This window comes from Peromyscus eremicus, chromosome 5, assembly GCF_949786415.1.
Source record: "Peromyscus eremicus chromosome 5, PerEre_H2_v1, whole genome shotgun sequence".
In the NCBI taxonomy this organism is placed as follows: Eukaryota; Metazoa; Chordata; class Mammalia; order Rodentia; family Cricetidae; genus Peromyscus; species Peromyscus eremicus.
In genome coordinates this window covers 83,945,576-83,971,371 of record NC_081420.1, presented here as the reverse complement: position 1 = coordinate 83,971,371, position 25,796 = coordinate 83,945,576, and the positions used below count along the sequence as shown (strand labels likewise).

Below are 25,796 nucleotides of genomic sequence, written 5' to 3'. Positions count from 1 at the left end.
CACACACAAATTTGAGACAGCATCTCACTATGTATTCTTGGCTGGCAATGAACTCCCAGAGACCTGCCTGCCTCCTCTGCTTCCTAATTGTGCCCATATATAAGGTGTATAGTGAGGGATTGGAGAGATGGCTCAGCAGTTAAGAGCACTGACTGCTCTTGCAGAGGAACTGGGTTCATTTTCTAGCACCTATGTGGCAGCTAGCTACAACTGTCTGTACTCCAGTCTCAAAGGATCTCTTCTTACCTTCTTGGGCTCTTGCATACATACACTTAAGCACATACACATAAATATTTTTTAAAAGATAGTGTTCATTTTCTGATGCCTGTTTTGTTAGGTCTTATTATAATACTATTTTCCCTTCTTTTTAATTGTAGAAGACGTGTAACTATGGCTGCTGTTTATTCTGGCATTTCCTTTAAGCTTAAAAGCAAGACAACTTCCTGGGAAGATAAACTAAAACTAGCTCACTTTGCTTGGATTTCCCATCAGTGCTTTCTACCAAATAAAGAACAAGTAAGTTTAATGTAAAACTTAGATTTTTATGATCTCAAATAATTACATGTACAGCTTAGATATTGACATTTATTTAAAAGATTAGAAAACAAGTTAGGGAGAAAACTTCATTGGAAGTTAAAAGTAATGTCAGTGAAAAAATAGTGAGGTCTTTCAGTTTGCTAGGTTGAAGGTTGGGAACTTGGAGAGTTAGTTTTTTTATGAGGCCAGGCTAGAAATAGAGAGGTACCAAGTATAATGTTGTTCTATTAATATTTTTTAAGCTTTTGTGGCTAAAAAGTAGATAATTGAAACAATAGTAGGATGACAAGCTCATGGAATTGGGTTGACAAACATCCCAATGCTGATTTTAAAGGAGGCACCTCGAGATGTATCAAAACTGTATCATAATTGTTAGAGTAGTTAGTTTTGAGATGTAGTGTGTAGAACAGTTGACCTGCTAGTGTCCACACCTACTACACATTTGAATCAGCTTAGCAGCTTCTTAGGTCCCTGGTAAGCACTGCACAATATGAAACAAAAGGGTAATCCTGGCAGGCTTGATCAAGACCCAAGATGTCCTTATCCTTTTTCCTTTTAACATTAGTCATTCTTTGTACATATTGACACTTCAGGAGAGTAAAACTGAGTGAGGGCTTGGGTAGAATAAGTGTAACTCAGTGTCATATTGTTTGCCAAGCTTGCCTGAGGCCCTGGGTTCCAGCATCATCATCCACAACAACAATACCACACACGTGCACACACAATTTTGAGAGCTGAGGCCTCACCTTTTCTCAGTGTTTTGTGCTTGAGTAAACATGTTGTAATAATGGAACCTGCATGTGTACAACCCTCCTTCTCAGAAAGCCCTCGTGCATCTGTTTGCTTATGTCTCCTGAGAGATAGATTTAGAAGGTACCCTTCATGTGTCTTGGGAAAATCAGGACACATATCCTAGTGTTCTGACTCCCATTCGTTTCCCTTTTCTTTTTTGTTTTGTTTTGTTTTTTGTTTTTCAAGACAGGGTTTCTCTGTAAAGCTTTGCGCCTTTCCTGGAACTCTCTCTGTAGACCAGGCTGGCCTCGAACTCACAGAGATCTGCCTGGCTCTGCCTCCCGAGTGCTGGGATTAAAGGTGTGCACCACCACCGCCTGGCCCTTTTCCTTTTCTTTACTGATCCCTCATTACCATTTTGATTTGCATATGTGATTTCTTCTGTGATCATTGTGGACATTTATTGTGTTTCTCTTAGAAAGGGCCAATGAATAATGTTAATTTCACTGAAATTTTTCATTGACTCCACACTAAGACAACATTGTTTTTCCTTTTTTATTCCTTAATAACATTTCAAGATTTAAAAACATATATCATTATGTAACATACAAGTGAAGATTTAAAAAAAAAAAATGCACCAGGTGGCAGCGGCATATCCCTTTAATCCCAGCACTCGGCAGGCAGAGCCAAGCGGATCTCTGAGTTCGAGGCCAGCCTGGTCTATAGAGTAAGATCCAGGACAGGCACCAAAACTGCACAGAGAAACTCTGTCTCGAAAAACCAAAAAAAAAAAAAAAAAAATGCTTTCACTATACATTTTATGCTGCCATTGAATTGAGTTCTTTTGGCCACAGCTTCCTGAGTACTGATATTAATAGCCATGTGTAACCATATTCAGCCTATTTGCTTCAAATAGGATCTTGTTATGTTGTCCAGATTCATCTTTTTTTTTTTTTTAATTTATGTACAGAAAACTTAGCAGTGTACATTTAACCCAATTTAGTGGTAAGTTCTTTGGCCTTTGCCTTTTCCAGCATGGCAATCCGAGCCACAGATTTAGGACCCAGGACTGTAGCATGAATCTTAAAGGATCTTAATAATAAAAACAAACCTGGAGCCAGGTATTGAGGTGAACACTGGAAGATCAGAGAAACAGAATAAGCCACAGCTACCTCACCTTGCCAATTTCTCAGCTGATCCTGTTTCCTCAGACTGGAAGCTTCTGAGTCCTCATCCAAATGGATCTCAGCTGAACTATGCTGCTCAAAGCCTAAAAGCTTAACCAGGCTAGTTCCTGGTCCTTACGCCTTAAATACCTTTCTGCTTTCTGCCATCACTTCCTGGGATTAAAGGCGTGTGTCACCATGCCTGGCTGTTTCCAATGTGGCCTTGAACTCACAGAGATCCGGATGGATTTCTGCCTCTGGAATGCTAGGATTAAAGGCATGAGTGCCACCATTTTCTAGCCTCTGTATCTAGTGGCTATTCTGTTCTCTGACCCCAGATAAGTTTATTAGGGTGCACAATATTTTGGGGAACACAATACCACCACACAGGACATTGCCTCCCCAGTGGTGGTGGATCTCATCATATCTGTCATTGTAATTGGTCCTAATAGCTTCCACCAGCTTAGCCAGAGCACCCTTATCTTCCGAGTTAACCTGTGTGAAGGCAACAGCGGTGCATGTCTTCCTGTGGACCAGCCGCCCCAGCCTGGCCTTTCCTTTGATGATGCAGTAGAGGACCCCCATCTTTCGACACAGGGCAGGCAGGAAGACCACCAGCTCAATGGGGTATACATCGTGGAATCATCACCAGCTGAGCCTTCTTGTTCTTCACCAAGGTGGTGACTGTATTGACCCCCGCTCGGAGGACAGGTGGTCTCTTAGTTGGGACGTCCCCTTTGCCAGCAGCTTTCTTCTCCTGCTTTGTCTCTAGCATGTACAAGTTTAAGCTGCTGGGTAGCTGTTTGCCGGTCCAGGGCCTGTGTGAACTGGTTAATGGCAGGAGGTACTTTGAGCCACTTATAGAGGATGGCTCTTTGCCGCTGCAGCCTAATGTAGTGGGGCTGTTTGACAAAGTGTGTGAGATCTCTTTTGGGCTGATGTCCTGCCCAATGCTGAAGTTCTTAGGCCTTTTCTCAAACAAAGGATTCACTACCTTTTTGGCCTCCTGTTTCTTCATGACTGTAGGGGGTGGAGGTGGGGGGTGGGCCACCTTTTTCCCCTAGGCCTTCTTTCCCTTGGGCGTCTTGCTCGGCTGGAGAAGAGAGAAAGAAAAGGGAATTGTGGGTAATATGTAAGCAGTTGCGGAGATCCCAGACTCATCTTGAATTTGTAGACTGAAGTGCTCCTCCTGTTTCAACCTCAGTGGTAACTGATACTGCAGACATGTTTTGAAGAAAGTTGTTTTTTTTTGTTTTTCTTGCAATAGAGTTTGGTCATGGCTGTATGTCCCTATAATGTTGGAAATCTTTCTCTCATGTAAGAAGTTCATTTACACAGTATGTTTTCTACAAATCCAGGTTTTACTTGATTGGGCAAGACAGACATTGGTTGCATTTTATAAGAAAAAACTTGAACTGCAGGAAGATATTGTTGAAAGGCTCTGGGTCTATGTAGATAACATTCTACATAGCAGGAAATTGCAGAATCTCCTTAAGAATGGAAAGACTGTAAATCTTCAAATTTCTCTTGTCAAGGTAAATAATGGTCTCTTCTATTGACTTGTGTTATGTGCATCTTTGTTAATTTCTTATTACTGCTTAAACTTGTTTCAGAATCACTTATGTGACTATGTGAGAAATTTCAAGTTAGGGGAGGGAAGAGCAAGAAGAAGTAATAGTATCCCAAAATAGAAAATGTTATTTTTGAAACAGGGCCTCTATATGTAGCCCTGGCTGTCCTGGAACTTTCTATGTAGACCAGACTGGCCTTGAACTCATAGAGATCTGCATGTCTCTGTTTCCTGAATGCAGGGATTAAAAACATGCACCACTGTGTCAGGCCCATGAACAAGTTTTTATTACTATCTGCTCTCAGACTCCTGGTCTTACTGCTTTGTATACCCAAGTGCTGGGATTACAGGTGTGTACCATCAGAGCCAGTTTTATTACTTTGTAACTGGAAAAGGTAGCTACCATATTCTAACTACACTGACACACACGGACATTTGATGCAATTTTCTGGAGGGAGATCAAAGATAATCTAGACAGGAATTATCTCAAAAGGTTTTTGATTAAAATCACAAAAGTTTGAACTTCATTGTCAAAACAATATTTTCAAATGCCATAATAATTGCCATTAAAAACCAGTACTAATGAGCATTTAGTACATGACAGGCTCAAAGGGTGTGAGGATACAACTGGCCGTCATATGATGAATAGTAAGTTGCAGTGTTGGGATTTGAAACTAGATGTGCCTGGTTGTAGAGCTGTTCAGCCAGAGCCTCACAGAATGGAATGGAACAGAACAGAGAACAAGGAAGTAGATAAGCTGCCAGTAATGCTTAAGATCACACCCTTCATTGTGACACTATTAAATAATGGGGTCATTCTAAGTGGTCCTTCAAGACAAGACAGGAAGATCAAAAGTAGCTTTATATTTAAGAAATGATACTTACAACATTTCAAATAAATGGACACATAAACAACTTGAACACAAATTATGCTTTGGGGTCTGTGTAAAAATTTTTTTATTGATCTATTTAATAAAATATCTGGAGGCTACTGGTGATACGTTGACATCTTAGGATTCAGCACATTTGCTGTAACTTTTTAAGCCAGTACTTACTTGAGTGGAAATAATAATTGTTTCATGAGGTTGCTAATAGCTTAGCACCTCAGGCAGCTTTGATTCTTAGATCTTGTAAGACTGGGAGCAGGTCACTGGCCTAATAGTAAATTTTGAGATCTGCCTGCTTTTGTGTCTGAATTTGGAATTTTGAGAGCTGAAAATAATGTGTATAACATGGTTTTTACATTACATTTACATTTAAAAAAAGGTACTCATTTATCATAGGCTGGCATCCAATTAGCTATGTAATTTAGGGATGACCTTGAATTTCTGGTCTTCCTGCCTATTTCTCTTGAGTACTGAGATTACAGGCATGCACTAGCACACTCAGTTTATGTAGTGCTGGAGATTGAACCTAGGGCTTTTAGCATGTTAGGCAAGCACTCTACCAACAGAGTTACATCTCTAGCCCTGCTTTGGTGTTTTTAATAGGAAAATGTAATGACTATAAATATGTATATAGGGCCACAGGGTCATGACTCAAGTGCTGAGATGAGTTAAGGATTTGTGGTCTAAACCTTTTCCTTCTATGGGTTGCCTCATCCAGTCTTGATATGAGGGGTTTTGCCTTGTCTTTATTGCATCTTATTATGCCATGTTCGGTTGATATCCCTGAGATGCCTGATTTTTTCTGAAGGGAAACAGAGGAGCAGTAGATTTGGGGGGAAGGGGAGGTCAGGGGTGAGGGGGCTGGGAGTAGTGGAGGGAAAGGAGGCTGTTGGGATGTATGAGAAGAATAAATGAAAAGAAAAAAATTGACTGCTGACTTTTAAGCTTTGCAAAGCCTTTTGGAATTGGTGGTAAATTTACAAAGGCACTAAACCTTTTCAGAATTGATATTGACAGGAGATGGATGTGTAAAGGAATTAGAACAGACACTTTGTCTTTTATTGATGCATTAAATAAGTGTCAGTTCATGTTAGAGGTAGAAAAATCTGGGTGTTTCTCATCAAAATGGGAGAGGAATGATTGATTTTTTTCATACTTTCTGAGTAAGTGTAGCTTCAGGGTAGTCATGATCTTTATTTCTTTCTTAATACTCAGATCATAAATGAGAGAATAGCAGAGTTCTCACTTTCGGGATCCCAGAGGAATATCGGTGCCATCCTGAGTTGCTGCCAGGGCATCCTCTCAGCACCTGCCCTTGCTGTCATCTACACAGCCAAACCGGAGCTGATTGTGGCCTTGCTGAGCCAGCTCTGCTGGTCGGTCTGCAGACAGCCAGAAGGAGCCATGACAGCCCAGCTATTTGAGGTCATTCATCTGGCTCTTGACCATTACCTCAAGCTTCAGCAACAACAAGCCAACCCTAGACGTGTCTTTGTGGATATGACTAGCCACCTCCTCCAGCCCTGCCTAGTCCTGAGACATTTGCTTTTGGGGGGCACATGGACACAGCCTGGTCAAGGCCAGCTACAGCAAATACTGAGCCGAGATATCAGGAGTAAGATTGATACTGTTCTTCGAGGCGGTGTCTTTCGACATGATTTACTCTCATCCTATAAGGAGGAGCTCTTGGAACAGCGCCAAGGGAACATAAAGATGGGGGTTCTGAAGAGTCTTCTCACTCCAATGGAGACTGTGATTACAAGGCTGGTAGAGCCTGACTACATCAAGTCAGACCTACATGCTTTGGTTGTGGCCAACTCAGTGTCCTTATTGTACAGACTCTTTCTGGATTCATACCTTAAGGAAGAAAACCAGTTTCTCTGTTTTCAGGCTCTCCCCAGGTTGTTTGGCTGCTTGCAAATTTCCCACCTGCAAGAGGGGCAAATGGAAGCCCTGTCCTTATCAGATTGGACCACAGAGCTTCTGGCTGTAGAGCAACTGCTAAACTCAGTGGCCACCAACAACATCTACAATGTGGCTGCTGACAGGATCCGGCATGGGGAGACACAGTTCCACTTCTACCGCCGTGTGGCTGAGCTGCTGATCAACCATTCACAAGCACCTGTGCCAGCTTGGTTTCGCTGCCTCAAGATTTTGATGTCTCTGAATCATTTGATTTTAGAGCCAGACCTAGATGACCTGTTGTCTTCAGCTTGGATTGATGCAGAAGTAACAGAATTTCGAGCCAAAAAAGCCCAGGAGGTACTTATTAACACTGTCTTCCAGACATATGCCAAGCTCCGACAGGTACCACAGTTGTTTGAGGAGATTTTGGGGGTGATCTGCCGTCCAGCTGCTGAGGCACTGAGGCAGCCTTTGCTTGCCTCAGGCCCCTTCATGGCTTTCTGTGCATGCCTCTTGGAGTTGCCACTGAGTCAGATCCTGGATGCATGGTCCCTTGTACTAGATAAGTTCCAGTCTTTAGTCATGCCCTGTTTGCAGAGTGATACTGACATGGCTTTGAAGGCACTGTCACTGAGCTCTCTGCTACACTGTATCATGTTTAACATGCCAAGTTTGGACAACAGCATGCCTCTGCCCATCATCAGACGGACCCAGTGCATAATGGAGAGGATGCTGAAAGAGCTTGTAAAGCCCCTTTTGGGCCTTCTCTTGGACCTCTGGAGCCCAGAGCCTGAGCTGTGGCAGCAGAAGGTGAGTGACTCTGCACTCTTACTCTCTTACACCTGGGCTCAAGTGGACACTACCCTCAGTTTGCACTGCAGCCAGTATTATTCTCTGGCGGGCCCCCTAGTTGGGGCCGCTCTGGATATTTCAAACCCCCCTTTGCTGCTCCCAGGTGTGGAAACACAGCTTTGGAAGAAGGTGGAAAAGTGTATAGCCCAGTCCAAGTCTCTGAGTAGGTACTGCTTAGAACAGCTGTACCTGCAGAAGGTGAAAAGGACTCTAATGCAGACTAGTTCCCAGTCTAAAGAAGCCCTTCAAACCTTGAGGTATGACACTGCCCACATTCTTGATTCTAGTAGAGACTGTTTAAGTCAGAAGACAGTAGTTGCCTGGGATAGGCAGGTGTCGACAATGGATGAGTCCACATATCCTGTAGCCCACTGGCACTTGATTGTATCAAACCTCACAGTTTTAATACCCTACCTTTGTTTGGATGATGTGAGATATGTGGCCACTGTCCTATTAAGAACTGTACCAGCAAATAAAGCCCAGGAAAGCTTGGCACATGGTGAGCCATATATCACACTTGAGAAAGTATCCACAGCCCTCCTCCACAGCCCTCTCTTTCCAGAGATGCAGTCCCTCCATTCTGCTTTCCTGATGTGTATCATTGTAAAATGTTCTAGCATACTATGCTCTGGTGCCCATAGTGATCTGAGTCTTATTAGACAGCAGCTTCCCTGGCTTTTTGAAAAGGACTACCACACATTGGTGGCTCATTGGGAAACCAAATTGGCAAAAGTTGGACCTGAAGGTATAGAACCAAGAGGAGAAGTTGCCCAGAATTTCCTATCCATGATCAAGAGTGGTTTTCCTATCAAGCTGGATGAAGAGCAGCTAAAAGACCTCCTGGAGCTGTTAGAAGTCATCTCCACCCTTCGCCTGGACAGCCTCTTGCCATCTTACCACGTGCATTTTTTTTTCCTGCTATTCTCCATGGCTGTCTCCACATTGGGACATTGCTCCAGCCCACTAGCCCTCCAGTTCTTGGCGACATGCTACCGGCTCCTCAGTGGTCTGCAGAGGGGAAGGAATGCCCGCTCTGTGTTCAGGGTCATGTATGTTAGTGACGTCTTTGAAGTTGTGCTGACCTCACTGTTGCAAGCCAGTACTGAGTTTCAAGTTGGAGAGGATGACTCCGCTTGGCTGCAGCTTCTGGAAGTGTCAGGGGTGTTCTTGGAACAGCTAATGCAGATGCTTATTCAAGTAAAGCTTAGCTTGGTGCTCAATTTTGGAAAAATCACTGCCTTACTCTCAAGGTATAGTAAGGGTGCTTCCAGCAAAGAATTGAAAATCCAGAGCCTTCAGGGCAGGCAACTGCTTCTGGTGGCTTTATCCAAGTTGTGTCAAAGTTTGGGGCCTTATGTTAAGGAGCGGAGGCAGCTCGTGGAGGCACCAGCAGCACTACCTGAGCTGCTGCGGCAGGCCATGATGCAAATGGGTGCCATTCTGCAGCTCTGCTTAGTGCCTGGGACTACAGGCCGCCGCCTGCCTTCAGTCCTCCTCTCAGCTGTCCCCACACTTTTAGAAGTAGACCTGAGCCAACACCTCAGGGAAGGACAGCCCCAAATTGCTCAAGTGGTAGATACAGATCGAACACTGCTTTCTCACATGACCCTTTACCAGGATGTCTACGTTCAGTTGCTGGAGGAGTTGCCAGCCCTGTCAGGGAATACTCAGTCTTTCCAGGCAGCCTTGCAGTTTCTAACCTTGTTCCTTTTGGCCCCAGAGCTCCATTCCAAGGAGAGCTCTGTTTTTGCTTCCATCTTTCATTCTGTGCGGAAAGTTCTTACAGGTAAGGTGTTTTTTGTTTTTTTTTCAATGTGTATGGATGTTTTGCCTGCATGTATGTCTATGTACTGTGTATATGCCTGGTGTCCTCAAGCCAAAGGATAGTGTCAGATTCCCTAGAATTGAAGTCACTGATGGTTATGAGCTGCATGTTGGTGCTAGGACTCAAACCTAGATCCTCTGAGCATGCAGCCAGTGTTCTTAACCACTGAGCCATCTCTCCACGCCCAGTAAGGTATTTCTTTCTGACCTGAAGCTGCAGAGGCTTAAGTCAATGAGAGCTCCATGGCCAAGTTACCATGCTTCATCTCTTAAGATTCACATGCCTATCTCTTCAGCATATCTTACCAGTGTGTACCACCACAACTGGCTGGGCCACCCCCCTTGAACAGGGTGGTACCTGGCAATTTCAGGTCCCACATGAGAAAGCTTGCACCCTAGACATGCATCTGGGACATCATTTCCTCTTTCTATATTGGCATATATAAGCAGTCACCTTTCCAGCTTTCCCTTCCCTGTGCACACTGTACCCTTCTAGTCGTCTCAGGTCCTTTCATATTTTAGGGATTATTTTGTGTATATCCATGCTTGTTTTTTGAGGCAGAATCTTACTATGTAATGGCTGGTCTGGAACTCATTATGTAGACCTGGCTCATCTCGAATTCCACACCTACAATTTTTTCTTTAAATTGCGTGTATATTTGTGTGTGGGTTTGTACACATGTGAGTGAAGGTACCTGTAGAGTCTAGAAGAAGGTTACTGATTCTCTGGAGCTGGAGTTACACAGCTGTAAGCTGCCTAACATGGACTGGGAACTTAATTTAGGTTTTCTGTGAACATTATGTGCCCTTAGCCACTGAGCCATCTCTCCAACCCCCATTCATTGGTTTTAAGGTTTACTGTTCTTGTTCTTAGCCTTTAATTTGCTCTGGCCACAGAGGACTTAAATGGATCATCTCACCTGGGGGAAACTCGTCTGTATCAGGCTTATAGTGCTATAGATTAACTTTGAAAATTACATGAAATCTGCTTTCCTCGGCACCCCAATTCAGTATGCTCAATAACTTGTATATGTAGTAGAATAGGTTTACCTAGTGTGTCATCTCTTAATGAGATCACCCTTTGAGGCAGTTAAGACCTCAGTCACAGACTCGTGAGAGAGCTGATGTCTTCTGGCACAAAACTGACCCTGAAGTTTTATAGATTAAAGGTTTAGGGATTCCTGTATAGCCATTGAAATAGTTGTGAAAATTATTTAGAAACATCTAAAAATATTAATGTTAAGTAACAGTATAAAGTTATTCTTTTTGGCAGGGAATGGTGGTACATGCCTTTAATCCTAGCACTCCAGAGGCAGAGGCAGAAGCTATCATGGTCTGCATAGCCAGTTCCAGGCCAAGGTTACATAGTGAGACCTTGTCTAAAAACCCAAACATAAGTAAAATAAAATCTTAAAAAAAAAATGTTAAACAGAGTTACTCCCCAAAGCAGACAAAGATAAACAGGCCTGATGTCTTCTTGTATCTAGTCAGTACATATCACAGGTGGCAGAGGTTTTCCTTTAAGTTTTTAGGGTTGCTGGGGGGCTAGGGTAGGAATTAGGTAGTCTTTTGAGGTTAGACTTCACGGGTGTTGGGGAGTGTTGTAAGAGTACATGCTGGGTAGAGTTTGTGTTGTGTCGATTTGCATAGAGAAGCTACAAGGGTGTGGGACCTTTAGGAAATGAAGCCACCTGGTGTGCCTGGGCCAGTACCAGATTCGGGTGTGTGGACTGAATAGTGCTGCTGTTGTCTTTCTGTCAAAGACCTTTCTGTCTCAGATTCAAGTGTGAATGAACTGAAAAGACCCTGACTGTGATGGTCTATCTTTCTCTGTTAATAACTCAGGGATTGGGACTTCCCTGACTGGGACTAACATCAAATTTTTGTTAAAGCTTATGACAGCATTCCAGGTGAGTGTCTTAAGATGGCAGCTAGCATCTAAAACTGTGGCTGCTGTCAGTTTGTTAAGCAGAACTTCTGCATTCCCTTTCCCTACATCTAGTGAGATGAGGCAGTTCTAAGCCTCACTTTTATATCCCTGGACCTGTGGTACCTCAGACCTCTGGAACAGAGCCTCACATAAAGTGGGTCTAGCATGTTCACATATCTGAACCATCAGACTGTCTAGTGATGTGCTGGAGTAGTGAGCAGTCTGGAGGAAATACCAAGTGAGGTGGGGCCCAAGACACTGGGGAAGGAAGGGAACATAACCTGAAGGTTGCTTTGAAGAGCTGAAAGGTAGCAATATGATGGCTTGTGGAGATGCCCCTGCCCTCCAGTGGTGCTAAGGGGGCATTTCATAAACAGGAACTTTTATGAAGAATGCATTCAGGCAATAGAATAGATTGCCTTAGTGGAGTTGGGGAAGCCAGTGCTTTAGAGCTGGCCTTTTCTCTAGGACTATCTGTGCTCAGGCTGATTTGGGCTTTATTAACAGATATCCATAGAGGTTGCAGAAGAGAGAATATGGAATACAAAACCCCAACCTGAATGTGAGACTGGGGCTTAGAGGATACATGTAAACCAAGTGAAAGTGGCCTTGAAGTCCAGCCAGGCAAATGTAGGTGGTAAGCCCTCCTGGAGAGGCTCTCCAATAGGTTCTCTATCCTTTTGTTTGCCAGTGACAGGCATCTTTGCTGATGTGTTCATTTTACTGATGGCAAGTTGGGGCTGAAAGAGGCTGTGAATCTAGGTCTTGCAGGTTGTAGAAGATAAGAGCCTATGACTTAATCCGTCAAGAGCCCCCAATCTCCATCTTCCTGATTGTAAATAACACAGATGGAGAGGCAGAAGGTGTTCTGGTGGTATGTGGCAGTCTGAAACACATGAAGGATGCACAGGTCAATGTTGAAGGGCCTTGAATACCCTGCCTTGGACTTTATTGTAAGATTGTAGGTCGTGGAGGTTCCAGAAAACACCTGATGGACCTAGTAGACAGTCCCAGGAATGTCAAGGTTCTTTTTATCTTTTCGACACTTCTGAGTGACCCGAACCAGCAGGGTGACCTGAAGAGCGAGGTGTTGAGTGGGAAGACTGGGGATGAGAAATAAAGAAGACAAAAGCAGTAGCTGGGCCCGGGAGTTCTTGCATAAACTAATGACTTATGCCAAGCAAGTTTATTAAGAGATGCAGCATCATACATACTATTTGCAGAGGTAGGTATGGGGGTGGGTGGCCAAGTTCAGAAGAGAGCTAAGTTAGACAGTGTTGGCAAAGAGAACATTGGATACCTCAGACACAGCTGCTTTAGGACTGATAACAACAGCACAGGGGAAAAGAGTTTGGGTCCCCAGAAGCTGTAACTTTGACTCTTTTGAGGCATTGGCTTTAGCTTTATACCAGCCTTGCCAAATCTACTCCTGGACAAGGATACAGAATTTAAAATTCACTTTGTCCTTTCATCAGGCCCTCTAAGAAAATCTAGGGTTGGTCTGGCTGCCCACACCTAGGCATGTAAAAATACTCCACTTCTATACCCATAACTGATTGAATAAGGGAGATAAAAAGATAAAAACAGTCATGTGTCTGCTGTGGTCCAGAGCTAACCTGAGCATATTGACATTTTCTGTGTGCATGCTCTGGGTAAGAGAAGGTACCACGATGAGCATCTATTCTGCTTTTTTCACCAGGATTTAGTTGTACTATTACACTCCTCAACTCATGTTATTAATGGCTGCATGGTGTCATCATATGGCCACTTTGTATTTCATTATCACTTATCAGTCAGATCTTAACAGTTTTGGCATCTTTTCCCCCAGGTCCAGGCGTTCCTGCTCTAGTCACTCAGGATATTGAGCCTCACTTAGAAGCCCTGCTCAACCAGATGTTTGAGGCTGGGACAACAGAACACTTTGGGATCGTACTGCAGTCTATTCTTCAGGGGCTGGACGTCACACAGGCGTGGAGGTCTGATCTACAGGTGGATAGCTTCTTTCTTTTGTTTAGGCCTAAAGTGGTGTTCACTCCAGGTGAAAGGAAGGATTGTTTGAAATTTTGTGTCACTTTTAAAACTAGGCAGACAAATTTGGCTGAGAGTGGAGGCAGAGCAGGAGCCTGTGGGTGGGAGCCCAGTTGTGGACTTTCTAGCTTCCACTGAAGAGTCTTTATTTTTCACAGGGCAATTTCTTTTTTTTTTTTTTTTTTTTTTAATTTATTTATTTATTATGTATACAATGTTCTGCCTGCATGTATGTCTGCAGGTCAGAAGAGGGTGCCAGATCTCATTACAGATGGTTGTGAGCCACCATGCGGTTGCTGGGAATTGAACTCAGGACCTCTGGAAGAGCAGTCAGTGCTCTTAACCTCTGAGCCATCTCTCCAGCCCCGGCAATTTCTTCAGAATTACAAATGTATGCTCTTATTACGTAAGATGCTAAATATTATAAAGACCAAATAAAAGTATAAGTTTATCTATCACAGTTCTTTTGGAAACATTATTAAGAGTTTAGAATGAAGATTAAAAGAGACACTTATGAAAAAATAAGATTTGTAAGAACGTGTTTGTGGGCTTCTCAAAGAATTGCCCTCACACACTTTTGAAAAGTACTTGATATGGTGAAACAGCTATAGGCCAGAACTTAAGAATTGTGTGTGTGTGTACCTACACACTCTGGGTATATAGCTCAGTTGGTATTGCATTCATGAGGCCCTGGGTTCAAACCCCAACACTGAAAAAAAAAAAAAAAAAAGAAGCATTTGGGCTCTCAGTTGATAAGCCCAGTGCACTTCCATTTAGAATGCCTTACAGAGCTCACATGTCAGGATGATTGTGGGTACTATCTGGTCAGCTGTTCCCAGTGGTGCTTGAGGAAAAAGACCTCCATAGACTGCTGTTGGCTGCTGCTGCTGCTGCTGCTGCTTCTTTTCCTCCTCTTCACACCCCCACCCCCCCCACCTCTCACCTAGGGTCTTACCATTGCAGCCCAGGTCCTGAATTTATAATCTCTTGCCTCAGCCTTTCAAGTACTGTAAATATAGGTGTATACTACTTTGTCCAGCCTCATTAGTGGCTTCTTGATTCCTGGCTACTGATAATACCTAGGATTGGGTTTTTGATCTAGATTAGAGGAGAATTAAGGGGTAAGTATGAATTCTGTGGAGGGGCACAGGAACAGTTCAGACCCATACCTAGGAGCCTGAGGACCTGCATCATCCCCACCAGCTGCCTGCTACACTTGCCTATCTCTGGAACTTAAATTGTGTATCTTTATAACACAATTGGGGCCCAGCTTTGAGAAGGACTCTGGGTCTCTGGGCTTCCATTCAGCAAGTGACTTGGATAAAATAGCCCCCAAGTTTTCATTAAATGAATTAATCTAAGAATTATTAGACAAGGGAAACTTGAACTGAGTATTGAAGAATGAAGAATAGAAGTTTGTTAGTCTCCTGGGGCAGAAGGTGTACAATTGTGAGAGAATGAATGGGCACCAAAGCCTCAATAGGTAGATGTATCCTGTTGGTAAGCAGGAAATTAAGAACAGATAGATTTGCAGGTGTGTGCAGTCAAGAGAAGACAGAGAAGAGTGCACAGGGCAGAAATTAGGATCTGGCTGGGGTTGTGTGGCTTCACAGTATTAAGGGAGAAAGAGGCTGTTGTGAAGCTGAGAAGCAGGGCAGAAGGCCAGGCCTTTGTTTGTGAAGCATTTAGTAAAAGTAGGTCCTTGCCTGTAGCATGAATCCTAATTGGTCTTAATAAAAATCCAGAGCCAGATATCGGGGTAAAAGCTGAAAGATCAGTAAAGGAACCAGCCACCAGAGAGACTTCTTATGTCTACTGAATCCTCAGTCTGAAGGGAGAGAGCTGAGCTCCTGTCTTCTCCCTTATATTCCTCTCTCCACCCAGCCATATCACTTCCTGTTTCTACCTCCCTAGTGCTAGGATTAAAGGGATGAGATACCAAAAGGTGTGTGCCACCACTGCCTGTCTCTGTTTCTGTTTTAGACTGGATCAATCTTGTGTAGCCCAGGGTGGCCTTGAACTCAGACATGTCTGCCTCTGCCTCTGAGTGCTGGGATTAAAGGTGTGTGCCACCAGTGCCTGGCCTCTATGGTTATCTAGTGGCTAGCTCTGCCCTCTGATCTTCAGGCAAGCTTTATTTGTTAGAGCACAAACCAAATGTCACCACATTTTCTCTTTTTTGTCTAAAATAAAAAAGGATATAACTGATGTAAGAAAAATTATATACAATAAGTACGAGAACTATATACAATATACAAAGGCAATAAATACGTCAACAGTGTCTGGTCCATTTGCATTTGACAAATTCAGAGAAAATACTCCATTATATATCCTATCTTGGTGAGTCCAAAGTCTTATACCTAATTAACTTTCTATCCTAACTTGCTTTACCATCTAAAACTATCTTTTGATGTCTCTCAACCTTATACACTTTACACTTCTTTAGTGAATTTCTTTTCTGAGTTTGGTCAACAAGGAAAACTATAACTGTCTAGTCTTCAACTCCCTCAGAGACCCAAGAAAGAAATAATATTAATTGAGTAAACAGGAAGTGCAAGCAAGTGGCCTCTAAAAAAAATGTGAGAAATGACAGAAACAGCGGGCTGCCTGGACAGTCACCCAGGGTTCCTCTGTAATGTTGGGGCAGCCATCTTCGGCCTACAGGCCTGGAATATCTGACAGACTTTTTTGTGAAGCAGGATATATGAAGGATAGTCCCGCCTTGTCTTAGCAAAGTTCAGCAGTCACTTCTTTTTGTGTCCTGCTTGTCCTATTTGGACAGCATACTGTCAGCAGTTGAGGCAAGGACATTTTCTTGCCCAGTGGCTACCTTTTGCCACAAAGTAAACTCCATGGGAACTTTCTTCGATGCCCATCATCTCTGAAATAGATCGGTGCTGCCAAGAGCAGACAGGTCTCATTGTCATAAAAAAGAAAGAACCTATGTTATTAAAACATCTTAAATGCCATATTTTGTAGATTGCTGAAGTATTTGAAGACAACCTGTCTATCTAAAATATATCTGTTTGGCCTTGAAAACATACCTAATATGACAACAAGTTCAATTGTAATAGGTGACTAATTACTAACCTGCATTTCTTTATTATCCTAAATAATTTTTAATAACAACTTTCAAGGACTACCAATTTGTATTACATTGTTAAATGAGATGTATAGGTACAATACCTTGAACAAGATTAGAAATGTATGTACAGCCAGGTGGTGGTGGCGGTGCACGCTTTTAATCCCAGCACTCCGGAAGCAGAGCCAGGCGGATCTCCGTGAGTTCGAGGCCAGCCTGGGCTACAGAGTGAGTTCCAGGAAAGGCGCAAAGCTACAGAGAAACCCTGTCTCGAAAAACCAAAAATTAAAAAAAAAAAAAAAAGAAATGTATGTACAGTATGTTCTAACAAAAATAATCTCAAATTTGTATCAATATATGAAGATCCATATCAGTGTGAAATATTTAAAACAAGTAGTTTCTTTTTAAAAGTCAACTCAATAATTTACCCTTTTATCCTATCATATTTATATCCCCCTTTTTTCTTTTCAAAATAAGAACTCTGAATCTAATCTCCTTTGTTCAACTTTTTTTCCTGACCATTACCAATAACAACTTGTAACTGACCACCCTAAACGATGACAAATATCCATAACCCATTGAACGACCAAAAACCACCCACCCCACTTGTTGGGAATGTGGGTGTCGTGTCCTTAAGTTTCCTGCTGTCTGAGGGCGACAGCATCTTTAAGGGATCCTGAAAAGAAAAATATGGGTTGTCAAGTCCTGGGAGAGGTAGCGCTATCATTTGTTGTCCAGTCTCTGAGAAATGGGAAAGTGCAGGGCTTGTCTCAAGTTTTGGCTAGAGTAGTCTATGAGGCTGGATCATATCAGCTAGCCATCTTGAAATTGTCCTGAGCAGTTTGTAGTCCAAAGCCAATCTTTGTGTGGTGTTTGTTGGCTTAGTGGCATTATCATAGTATACGTGGAATCATAGTTGTGGGCCCCCATCATCCTTTTGGAGACTTCAAAGATCACTGTTAGGCATAGTCTTGGTTCACTACAGAAAACTAATGTTTTAAATGTCATATGCAGCAGATTTCAAAGAAGTTAAAGGATCAGTATTTATTATGTACATCCAGAGTACAAAAACTTAATTCCTAGTTTGTTTGTTTTTTTTGTTTTGTTTTGTTTTTTTTTTTTTTTTTTTTTTTTTTTTTTGGGTTTTTCGAGACAGGGTTTCTCTGTGTAGCTTTGCGCCTGTCCTGGAACTCACTTGGTAGCCCAGGCTGGCCTCGAACTCACAGAGATCCGCCTGGCTCTGCCTCCCGAGTGCTGGGATTAAAGGCATGCGCCACCACCGCCCGGCTAATTCCTAGTTTTTGATAGAGGCTCAAACCTGAAATCATATACAGGAAGCTAGGTGAAGCCTTTTTCTAGAATTAGTACTCTATATGACCATTAATGTCATGACAAAAAAGTTTAAAATGTACATATATATACACACATATATTGATCTTAATGAATTTTGAGATAATAGTCACACCTTAAAGAAAAGTTTTAAATAGTCAAAATAAAACCAAAGGATCATGAGATCAGTACCAATAGAATAGTCCCTTAATTTTGGTTTTTCTTCTGTCCCGTATCAGGTGGCTCTTCTGACATGATACTGAGATTTTGCATTTTCCTTTAACAAGCATGCTTGGGTTTAGAGAAGAAAGAGCCACACTTCAACCTCAAAGCCAGCTTTAATTTTCAATTGAACTGGGACTACAAAAGACCATTTGCATTATGTGTCTATAGAGAACAGCAGAAACAAACAATTGGAAGGATTTAGGAAATTTTATCCTGTTGAGAATGTGATATATCAATAGGCCATTTACTCCTTTTTCTTGGAACTTTTTTTTTTTTTTGATGATTTGTCCTTTTTCTTCAAATGTGTCATTTATTCAGTGGTCTTCAGATTCCTTAGCTGGATGCCTTTATTCTCCTGAAAAGACAAAAACAAAACCCTACCCCAACCCTAACTTTGGGGAGACTCCCTTTTGGCAAGTTATATCTGATCAAATGAGAAGCATTTGTTAATCTTATAAGTTAGTTTAGATTGAATGGCCATGCTGTTTGATGAACTATCATCTCTTCTAATTAAGAGGTCTCTCTTGTTCAAATTGAACCTTTATCAATTTTGATGGTATCCATAGCTTTTCTTCTCCTGAAGAAACAAAAGCAAAACCTCTTCCCCAACGCAACACATATCCTGGTCTCCATTCTGAGGTCAGCACACCTTTAAAGTATACAGGCTGATTTAATTCCATAGTTCTTCTATTATCCAATGTCTCTCTGCAGCTGTTGTTCCTTTCTCATTAGCATTTAGAAAATTCAAAGTTAATAAAGCATTATGCAATCTATTTCTGGGGATCTTTTATTACCCCTTTTCTGTTTATTTAGCTTTCCATGACTGCTTGCCCTGTAGGGTTGTGTGGTATACTTGTAATATGCTTTATATTGTAAAAAGCAAAAAACTTTCATTTTACCAGAGACATATGCTGGAGCATTGTCAGTTTTAATTTGTACAGGTATACCCATGATGGCCACAACTTCTTTCATACATGTGAATATAGAATCAGCCTTTTTAAAACTCAAAGCAGTCACTCATTGAAATCCTGAATAGGTATCAATTGTATGGTGTACATAATTTAATTTTCCAAATTCTACAAAATGAAACACATCCACCCACCAGATTTCATTCCTTTGAGTACCCTTTGGTACTCCATTCCTGCAGGTAATGGAGTTTGGTTTATAAAGAACAAGTAGGACATTTTCTTATAATTTCTTTGACTTGTTACCAAGTGAAGGACAATCCTTTTTCTTTTTTTTTTTTAAATCCTTTTTCAAACCCTTGCTATTGACATGTTTTTTGTTTGTTTGTTTGTTTGTTTTATGAAATTCTGAGGCCTCCAGCACATGTCTTATCAATAATTGACCAATTTTTTCATTACTTTGTGCTTGAGGGCCTGGCAGACCCAAATGGGATCAGATGTGTGTTATATATAAGGGATGTTTCCTATTCCTGATTATTTCTTGTAACTGAGTAAATATCAAAGTTAACTCTGACCCATCAGGAATAAATTTAGCAGTTTTAATGTGTAAAACAACTCTTTCTGCATACTAAGAGTCAGTAACTATGTTAAGAGGTTTTGTAAAATCCATTCATACCATCAGAATAGCATATAATTCTGACTTTTGGACAGAATCATAAGGGCTTTGAGCCATTTTACTTAAATTTCCTGATTTATAACCTGCCTTTCCTGATGTGTTTGCATCAGTATAAAATGTAGGGGCTCTAGACATTGGTGTTCCCCATACAATGCAAGGAAGGATTCAGTTCTCTTTATAAATTGAATTCTCTTTCTTTTGGGATATTTGTTGTTAACCTCTCTCTGCAAGTTCTTTGCCAAGGTTCACTTTCTGCCCATAATTTGTCAATTTCATCATTAGTAAAAGGTACTACATTTTCTGCTGGGTCTATTTCTGCTTATTGACAAAGTCTCAAATTTTCTTTTAGAATCAACTCAGAGACATTTTCCACATAAGTTTTTATTTATTTATTTTTTTACTCTTTATGTGGTAAAAAGATCCATTTTAAGATAATATCTTCCCTCTGCATTAATATTCCTGTAGGAGAATGCTTAGAAGGGAAGATTACCAGAATGCAATCAAGCTCTGGATCCAAATGATCCACATGTGCACCTGTAATTTCTTTTCTACCAAAGGCAATTCTCTCTTAGCTTCAGTTGATAATTCTCTTGGATTATTTAAATCCTTGTCCCCATTTAAGGTTTTGAACAAATTAATCAGTTCTTAATTTTCTACTCCAATAGTGGGCTGTAGATAGGAAATGTCTTTGAAAGCCATTAAGAGTCCACAATTGATCTCTCCTAATTTGCATCTTTTGGGGTCTAGTTTTTTGTAGACCTATTTTATATCCTAAATAATTAATAGAATCTCCTCTTTGTATTTTTTTTTTTTTTAGGAGCAATTTGTAATCTCTAACAAGACAAAATTTTCTTTACTTCTTCAAACATTCTAAAGTATCTACATTTGAATCAGCTAGTAAGATGTTGTCTATGTAATGGTAAACTATAGATTGAGAAAATTGTTTACATATCATTTCCAATGGCTAACTTACAAAATATTGGCACAGGGTGGGGCTATTTAACATGCCCTGTGGGAGAACTTTCCATTAATATCTTTTAACAGGCTGAAAGTTATTATAAATAGGCATTGTGAAGGCAAATTTTTCTTTTTCTTGTAAAGGTATAGTGAAGAAACAGTCTTTTAAATCAATAACTATCAGAGACCATTCTTTAGGTAACAGAGAAGGCAAAAGAATTCAAGACTGTAGAGAGCCCATTGGTTGAATCACCTTATTAACAGCTCTTAGATCTGTTACCCTTCTCCATTTTCCAGATTTCTTTTTAACAACAAATACAGGATAATTCCAAGGACTGGTTGACTCTTCAGTATGCTGAGCATTTAGCTGCTCCTGTACCAACTGTTCTAAAGCCTGCAGTTTCTCTGATGTTAAAGGCCATTGCTGAACCCATACAAGCTTGTCTGTTAACTATTTTAAAAGTAGGGCTGTTGATGCCTTTGAAAGATCAGCAGCTGTTGTGCCTTGTTCTTGTACAACCTGAATGGTTGGTGACTGTTCTTTATAATACCTTCTAATATTTTCCCCAGAAACATACATTAATTTATGGTTTGTTTCTGAGATTGGAGGAATGTTAATCTGGGTGTTCCATTGCTGTAACAAATCACGTCCCCACAAATTCATTGCTATATTACTCACATATGGCTTTAATTTTCCTCTCTGTCCTTCTGGCCCTGTACATTCAATTAGACCCATCTCACACTCTGTTTTACCTGAGATAATGTTTGTCCCTAAAAGCTGAACATTTACTTCCTGAAGAAGCCAATTTGGATGCCAAGATTTTGGTACAATTATTGGTACATCCGTATCTGTGTCTACAAGACCTTCAATGATGATGTCATTTATTCGTATTTTTAATTTTGGTCTTTGTTCATTTATAGAAGTTTGCCAAAATATTTGCTTTATGGTTTCTCTTGAATTCTTTGTTCTTTCTTCTATAGCTGTTTTATCATCCAGAGCAGTATGGTTTTTTACAATAGATATTAGGTTCTTTTTTTTTTTTTTTTTTTTTTTTTTTTTTTTGGTTTTTCGAGACAGGGTTTCTCTGTGTAGCTTTGCGCCTTTCCTGGAACTCACATGGTAGCCCAGGCTGGCCTCGAACTCACAGAGATCCGCCTGGCTCTGCCTCCCGAGTGCTGGGATTAAAGGCGTGCACCACCACTGCCCGGCTGATATTAGGTTCTTAAATTGCTCTGGTAAGGAGTTTCCTCCATGATGACAGGAAATGACTGAATGGAATTTGACATGGGGGCCTGTGAGAGGCCCCTCAAGGCGTTTCCTGATGGCAAAGAGTTACCTTGACTGTCCCTTGTTGATCTATATTCATTAGTCCAATGTCTGCCTTTGCCACACCTTCTGCATAATCCAGAACGGAAGGATGTTCTATTGAGATTATTCTTGGGAAAAAAACATTGTTTCTAGGAACACCTTGTTTACAATCTCTTTTTAGGTGACCTTGTTTACCTCCATTGAAACATTTGACATTTTGATTTTTCTTCAAACCTCTGGAAATCACCTTGCCTATACAAGCATCATCATAGTCATGAGATTCAATATTGATTGTATCTCAGATCCGTTCCTCTAAGGGTGCTGATCTTGCCTTTAATGACCCAATTATCCTTTTGCATTGTGCATTAGCATTTTCAAAAGCCAGAAATTCAATTATTATTTGTCTAGCTTCTAAATTTAGTATCATTCTGTTTACTGCTGAAGTCAGTCTTTGTAAGAAGTCAGTGAAGGTTTCTTTTGGGCCCTTCATAACTTTAGTAAATGACTCGATTTTCTTTCCTACTTCTTCAATTCTGTCCCAAGCATTCAAGGCTTCTGTGTAGCATAAAGCAAGGGTGTGATCATCATGTAGAGATTGCCTTTATACATTAGCATAATCTCCCTTTCCAAGAAGTTGGTCTTGGGAGATTTCCATACCTCTAACCCTACTTTTTTGTTCAGTGGTCTTAGCCTCATTTTTCCACCAGGTCCTCCACAGTTATTGAGGACCAGCCTCCAAGACTGCTATAACCAAGTTTCTCCAGTCCCGAGGGATAATTCTATTACAAGTTGTCCACGAGTTTAACATCTGCTTCACAAAAGGTGAATGCATGCCATATGAGAGTATCACTTCCTTGCAAAGTTTAACATTTGCACAGGAGTCCATTCAGCTCTTATACTGTCTTGAGGATATCTATCATTTGGCAGTTCCTGTAAGGTTACTGGATGAATTAAGGTTGGCTATTTGAAAACCTTAGTCTGTTCTTCTCTAACCTTATAATGCAATGCTGAGATTGGTTCTCCTTTAAATTTCTCCGTCTAGGTTTGAATATGTCTATGATCCGTTTTAATAAGTTTTTCTAAAACCTTGGCACTCATATTAACCAACCTTTTAAATGATAAAACAAAAGTGATCAAACAGATAATGTTTATAATTGACATTACATTAAATCCCATCAAAATTAATTATCCTCTCATCTAATTATTCCATTTTCAAACTGTGCATTGTGTAATCATAGAGACCTAACTCTCTCCATTGTAATAGTGTTACCCAGTTTTTAATGTGGGGAAAAAAAAATCTCTCTCTTTTACTAAATCCCCTCTTTAAGAATTCCCAGTTGTCTCACCAAATCTGCCAACAATGACGATTCGGATGTGAGGCTGACTGCTTCTTCAGAGAACAGTAGAAGCCTGAGTAGGTTTTAAGGCAGCTACCTAGTGTGCCACAACCCACTGGGAGAGAAGAAGCCAAAGAGCCAGCTGTCTGCATGGGGGAATGTGTGAAAGTGGCTAACTTCTGCAGTTTTTGGAGTGCAAAAGCCTATGGAGTTTGCTGCAGATAGGCTGTAACAGAAACTTAGCCAGGCATGGTAGTGACTCTGGCCCCATGTAGCTCTGGCCTGTGCTGGTGGCTGCAAAGCCACAGGCAAGCAGCTTTTTTGTGAATTCATGCCCCAAATATTAGACATCAGATGTAGCACAAATCCTAATTGGTCTTAATAATAAAAACCCGGAGCCAGATATCGGGGTAAATGCTGAAAGATCCGTAAAGGAACCAGCACTAAAGAGACTTCTTACCTCTATGGAATCCTCAGCCTGAAAGGGAGAGAACTGAGTTCCTGTCTCCTCCCTCCTTAACTTACCTGCTTGTGTTCTGGTTAAAAGCATTGCCTGCCATAACAGCATCTCACCCAATATTTCCTTTAAACTTCCTTATGTCGTTTTTTTGGTTTTTAAAATTATTTTAAAATTTTACTTTGTATGTATGGGTGTTTTGCCTTCATGTATATTTGTGCACCTTGTGCATGCCTTGTGCCAGTGGAGGCCATGAGAGGGCATCAGATACCCTGGAACTGGAGTTAAATGATTGTAAGCCATGATGTGGATATTGGAAATCAAACCCAGGTTCTCTAGAAGAGTAGCCAGTGCTCTTAACCACTAAACCATCTGTCCAGCCCCCTTGTGTAGTTCTTGATCAGTGAAGTAATAGCATCCTCTGTGGACAGCATCTTGGCAAAATGGGGTCTATGATTAGACTATTCTTTGTCCTTCACTGAGCTTGCTGTCCTGGACCAATTTTGTGCCTGAAGGCCCTATTTCAGCTCGAGTTATGTTCATCATCATTGCCTCCTCTCTGTGCACAAATGTGAAAGATGGCCCTTGCTCTTAGAACTCAACCCTCACCAGGCCTGTCCCTGTCCCCAATAACAAGGTTCCATTTTATCATCAGTACAAGTAAGAGGATCTCCTCTCCTATGGGATTTGCTATTTCTGTTCTAAAGTTTGCCCTTTTGTTTCAGGTTGTTTTGTGTGCCATTAGACTACTCAATCTGCTACTCAAATGCCCACTCAATGGAGAAAAGGCGAGTTTGCTGTGGCGTACATGCCCCCAGATCATCACGGCTCTAATGGTGAGTAGCTTCTCGAGATGCACCCTCCAGCTCATTTGACATTCCCTCTTCTATAAGACAGCTAGTTGCTTGGGATCCGCCATCCTGTGGTTCTGGGGCTGTTTCTTGAAGGTGGTGTGAACAGGTAACCCATTTGTGTTTTCTATCTGTATACACTGTTAGACAATAGCAACCTGGCATGGAGGTGGTGAGAGGGATGGACACTGAGAACTATCGGACAGGGAGTGATGAGATGAATGGCAAGGACAAAGTGAGGCTACTGTGGGCCATATACTCAAAATAGGTGAAGGGGGATCCCTAGGGCTGATTCCCCACATTTGTGTGGGGAATTGTGTGGTCAGGTATCAGGAGGGGTACATGTGTGTAAGGCATGTGATATAGTGAAGGGGAATACTCTTATCCTACCAAAGTGTTGAATTTATCTGGCAGTTACTTAGTTTCATTTTATACTACAAAAGCCTGGTTCTACCGGATGGTGGTGGCACATGCCTTTAATCCCAGCACTTGGGAGGCAGAGCCAGGCGGATCTCTGTGAGTTTGAGGCCAGCCTGGTCTACAGAGTGAGATCCAGACAGGCACCAAAAAGCTACACAGAGAAACCCTGTCTTGGAAAACAAAACAAAAAAACAAAAACAAAACAAAACAACCAAAAACTTGGTTCGTTGAGGCTGGTCTTAGTGTTTGTACCCTTCATTGAGCCTGGCTCAAAGGTTCTTACTGAAGATAGGAAAGAACAGTGCCTGTTTGCCATCATTACCATCTGGATATAACTTCTGCTATCTGAGAGAATTGTCATGAATCAGCATATTTCCAGAGCTAAAGGGCCGGGAAACTAGACTGCATGTTTCCTCCGGTTTTCTAATTTGCTTCTTTGTTTTTGACCTAAGAATATGTAAAACCAAAAGGCCTATGTTGCATATGTGTGTGTTGAGCAGACAGTGAAGAATCAAGTGGGGTATGGAATATACTGATTGGTGGCCATAATGATGACAGTGTGTGTGTTGACCACCTTGATATGCACCAGGTTGGAACCCACTTGATGCCTCTGATATGTGTGGCAGACAGGCTGCAGAGTCATGTTCCCTGCAGAATGATGGCACTTGTAAGATTCAGGACCCAAAGGCCTCCTTAAATACTGTCAAGCTAGGAGCCACAGGGGTGCTCTCTAAATGACCCAGGGATATAGTTTTTTGTTTGTTTGGTTTTGTTTTTTTTTTTTTTAACTCTTTTGGCTCTTTGGGGGGGGGGGCAC

The 25,796-nt window shown here is 41.5% G+C and overlaps 1 protein-coding gene across 2 annotated transcripts in view; it reads left to right on the top strand.

Annotated features, from left to right (window-relative positions):
- Urb2 (URB2 ribosome biogenesis homolog) overlaps window positions 1-25,796 on the top strand; it is a 38,128-nt gene that overhangs the window by 1,702 nt on the left and 10,630 nt on the right. For both annotated transcript variants that reach the window (XM_059263833.1, XM_059263832.1), the window contains 5 exons: window positions 378-516; window positions 3,794-3,970; window positions 6,108-9,435; window positions 13,232-13,392; window positions 24,434-24,544. In XM_059263833.1, the coding sequence (XP_059119816.1) occupies window positions 391-516; window positions 3,794-3,970; window positions 6,108-9,435; window positions 13,232-13,392; window positions 24,434-24,544 (3,903 nt within the window). In that variant the 5' untranslated portion in view covers window positions 378-390. The remainder of the gene's footprint in view (window positions 1-377; window positions 517-3,793; window positions 3,971-6,107; window positions 9,436-13,231; window positions 13,393-24,433; window positions 24,545-25,796) is intronic.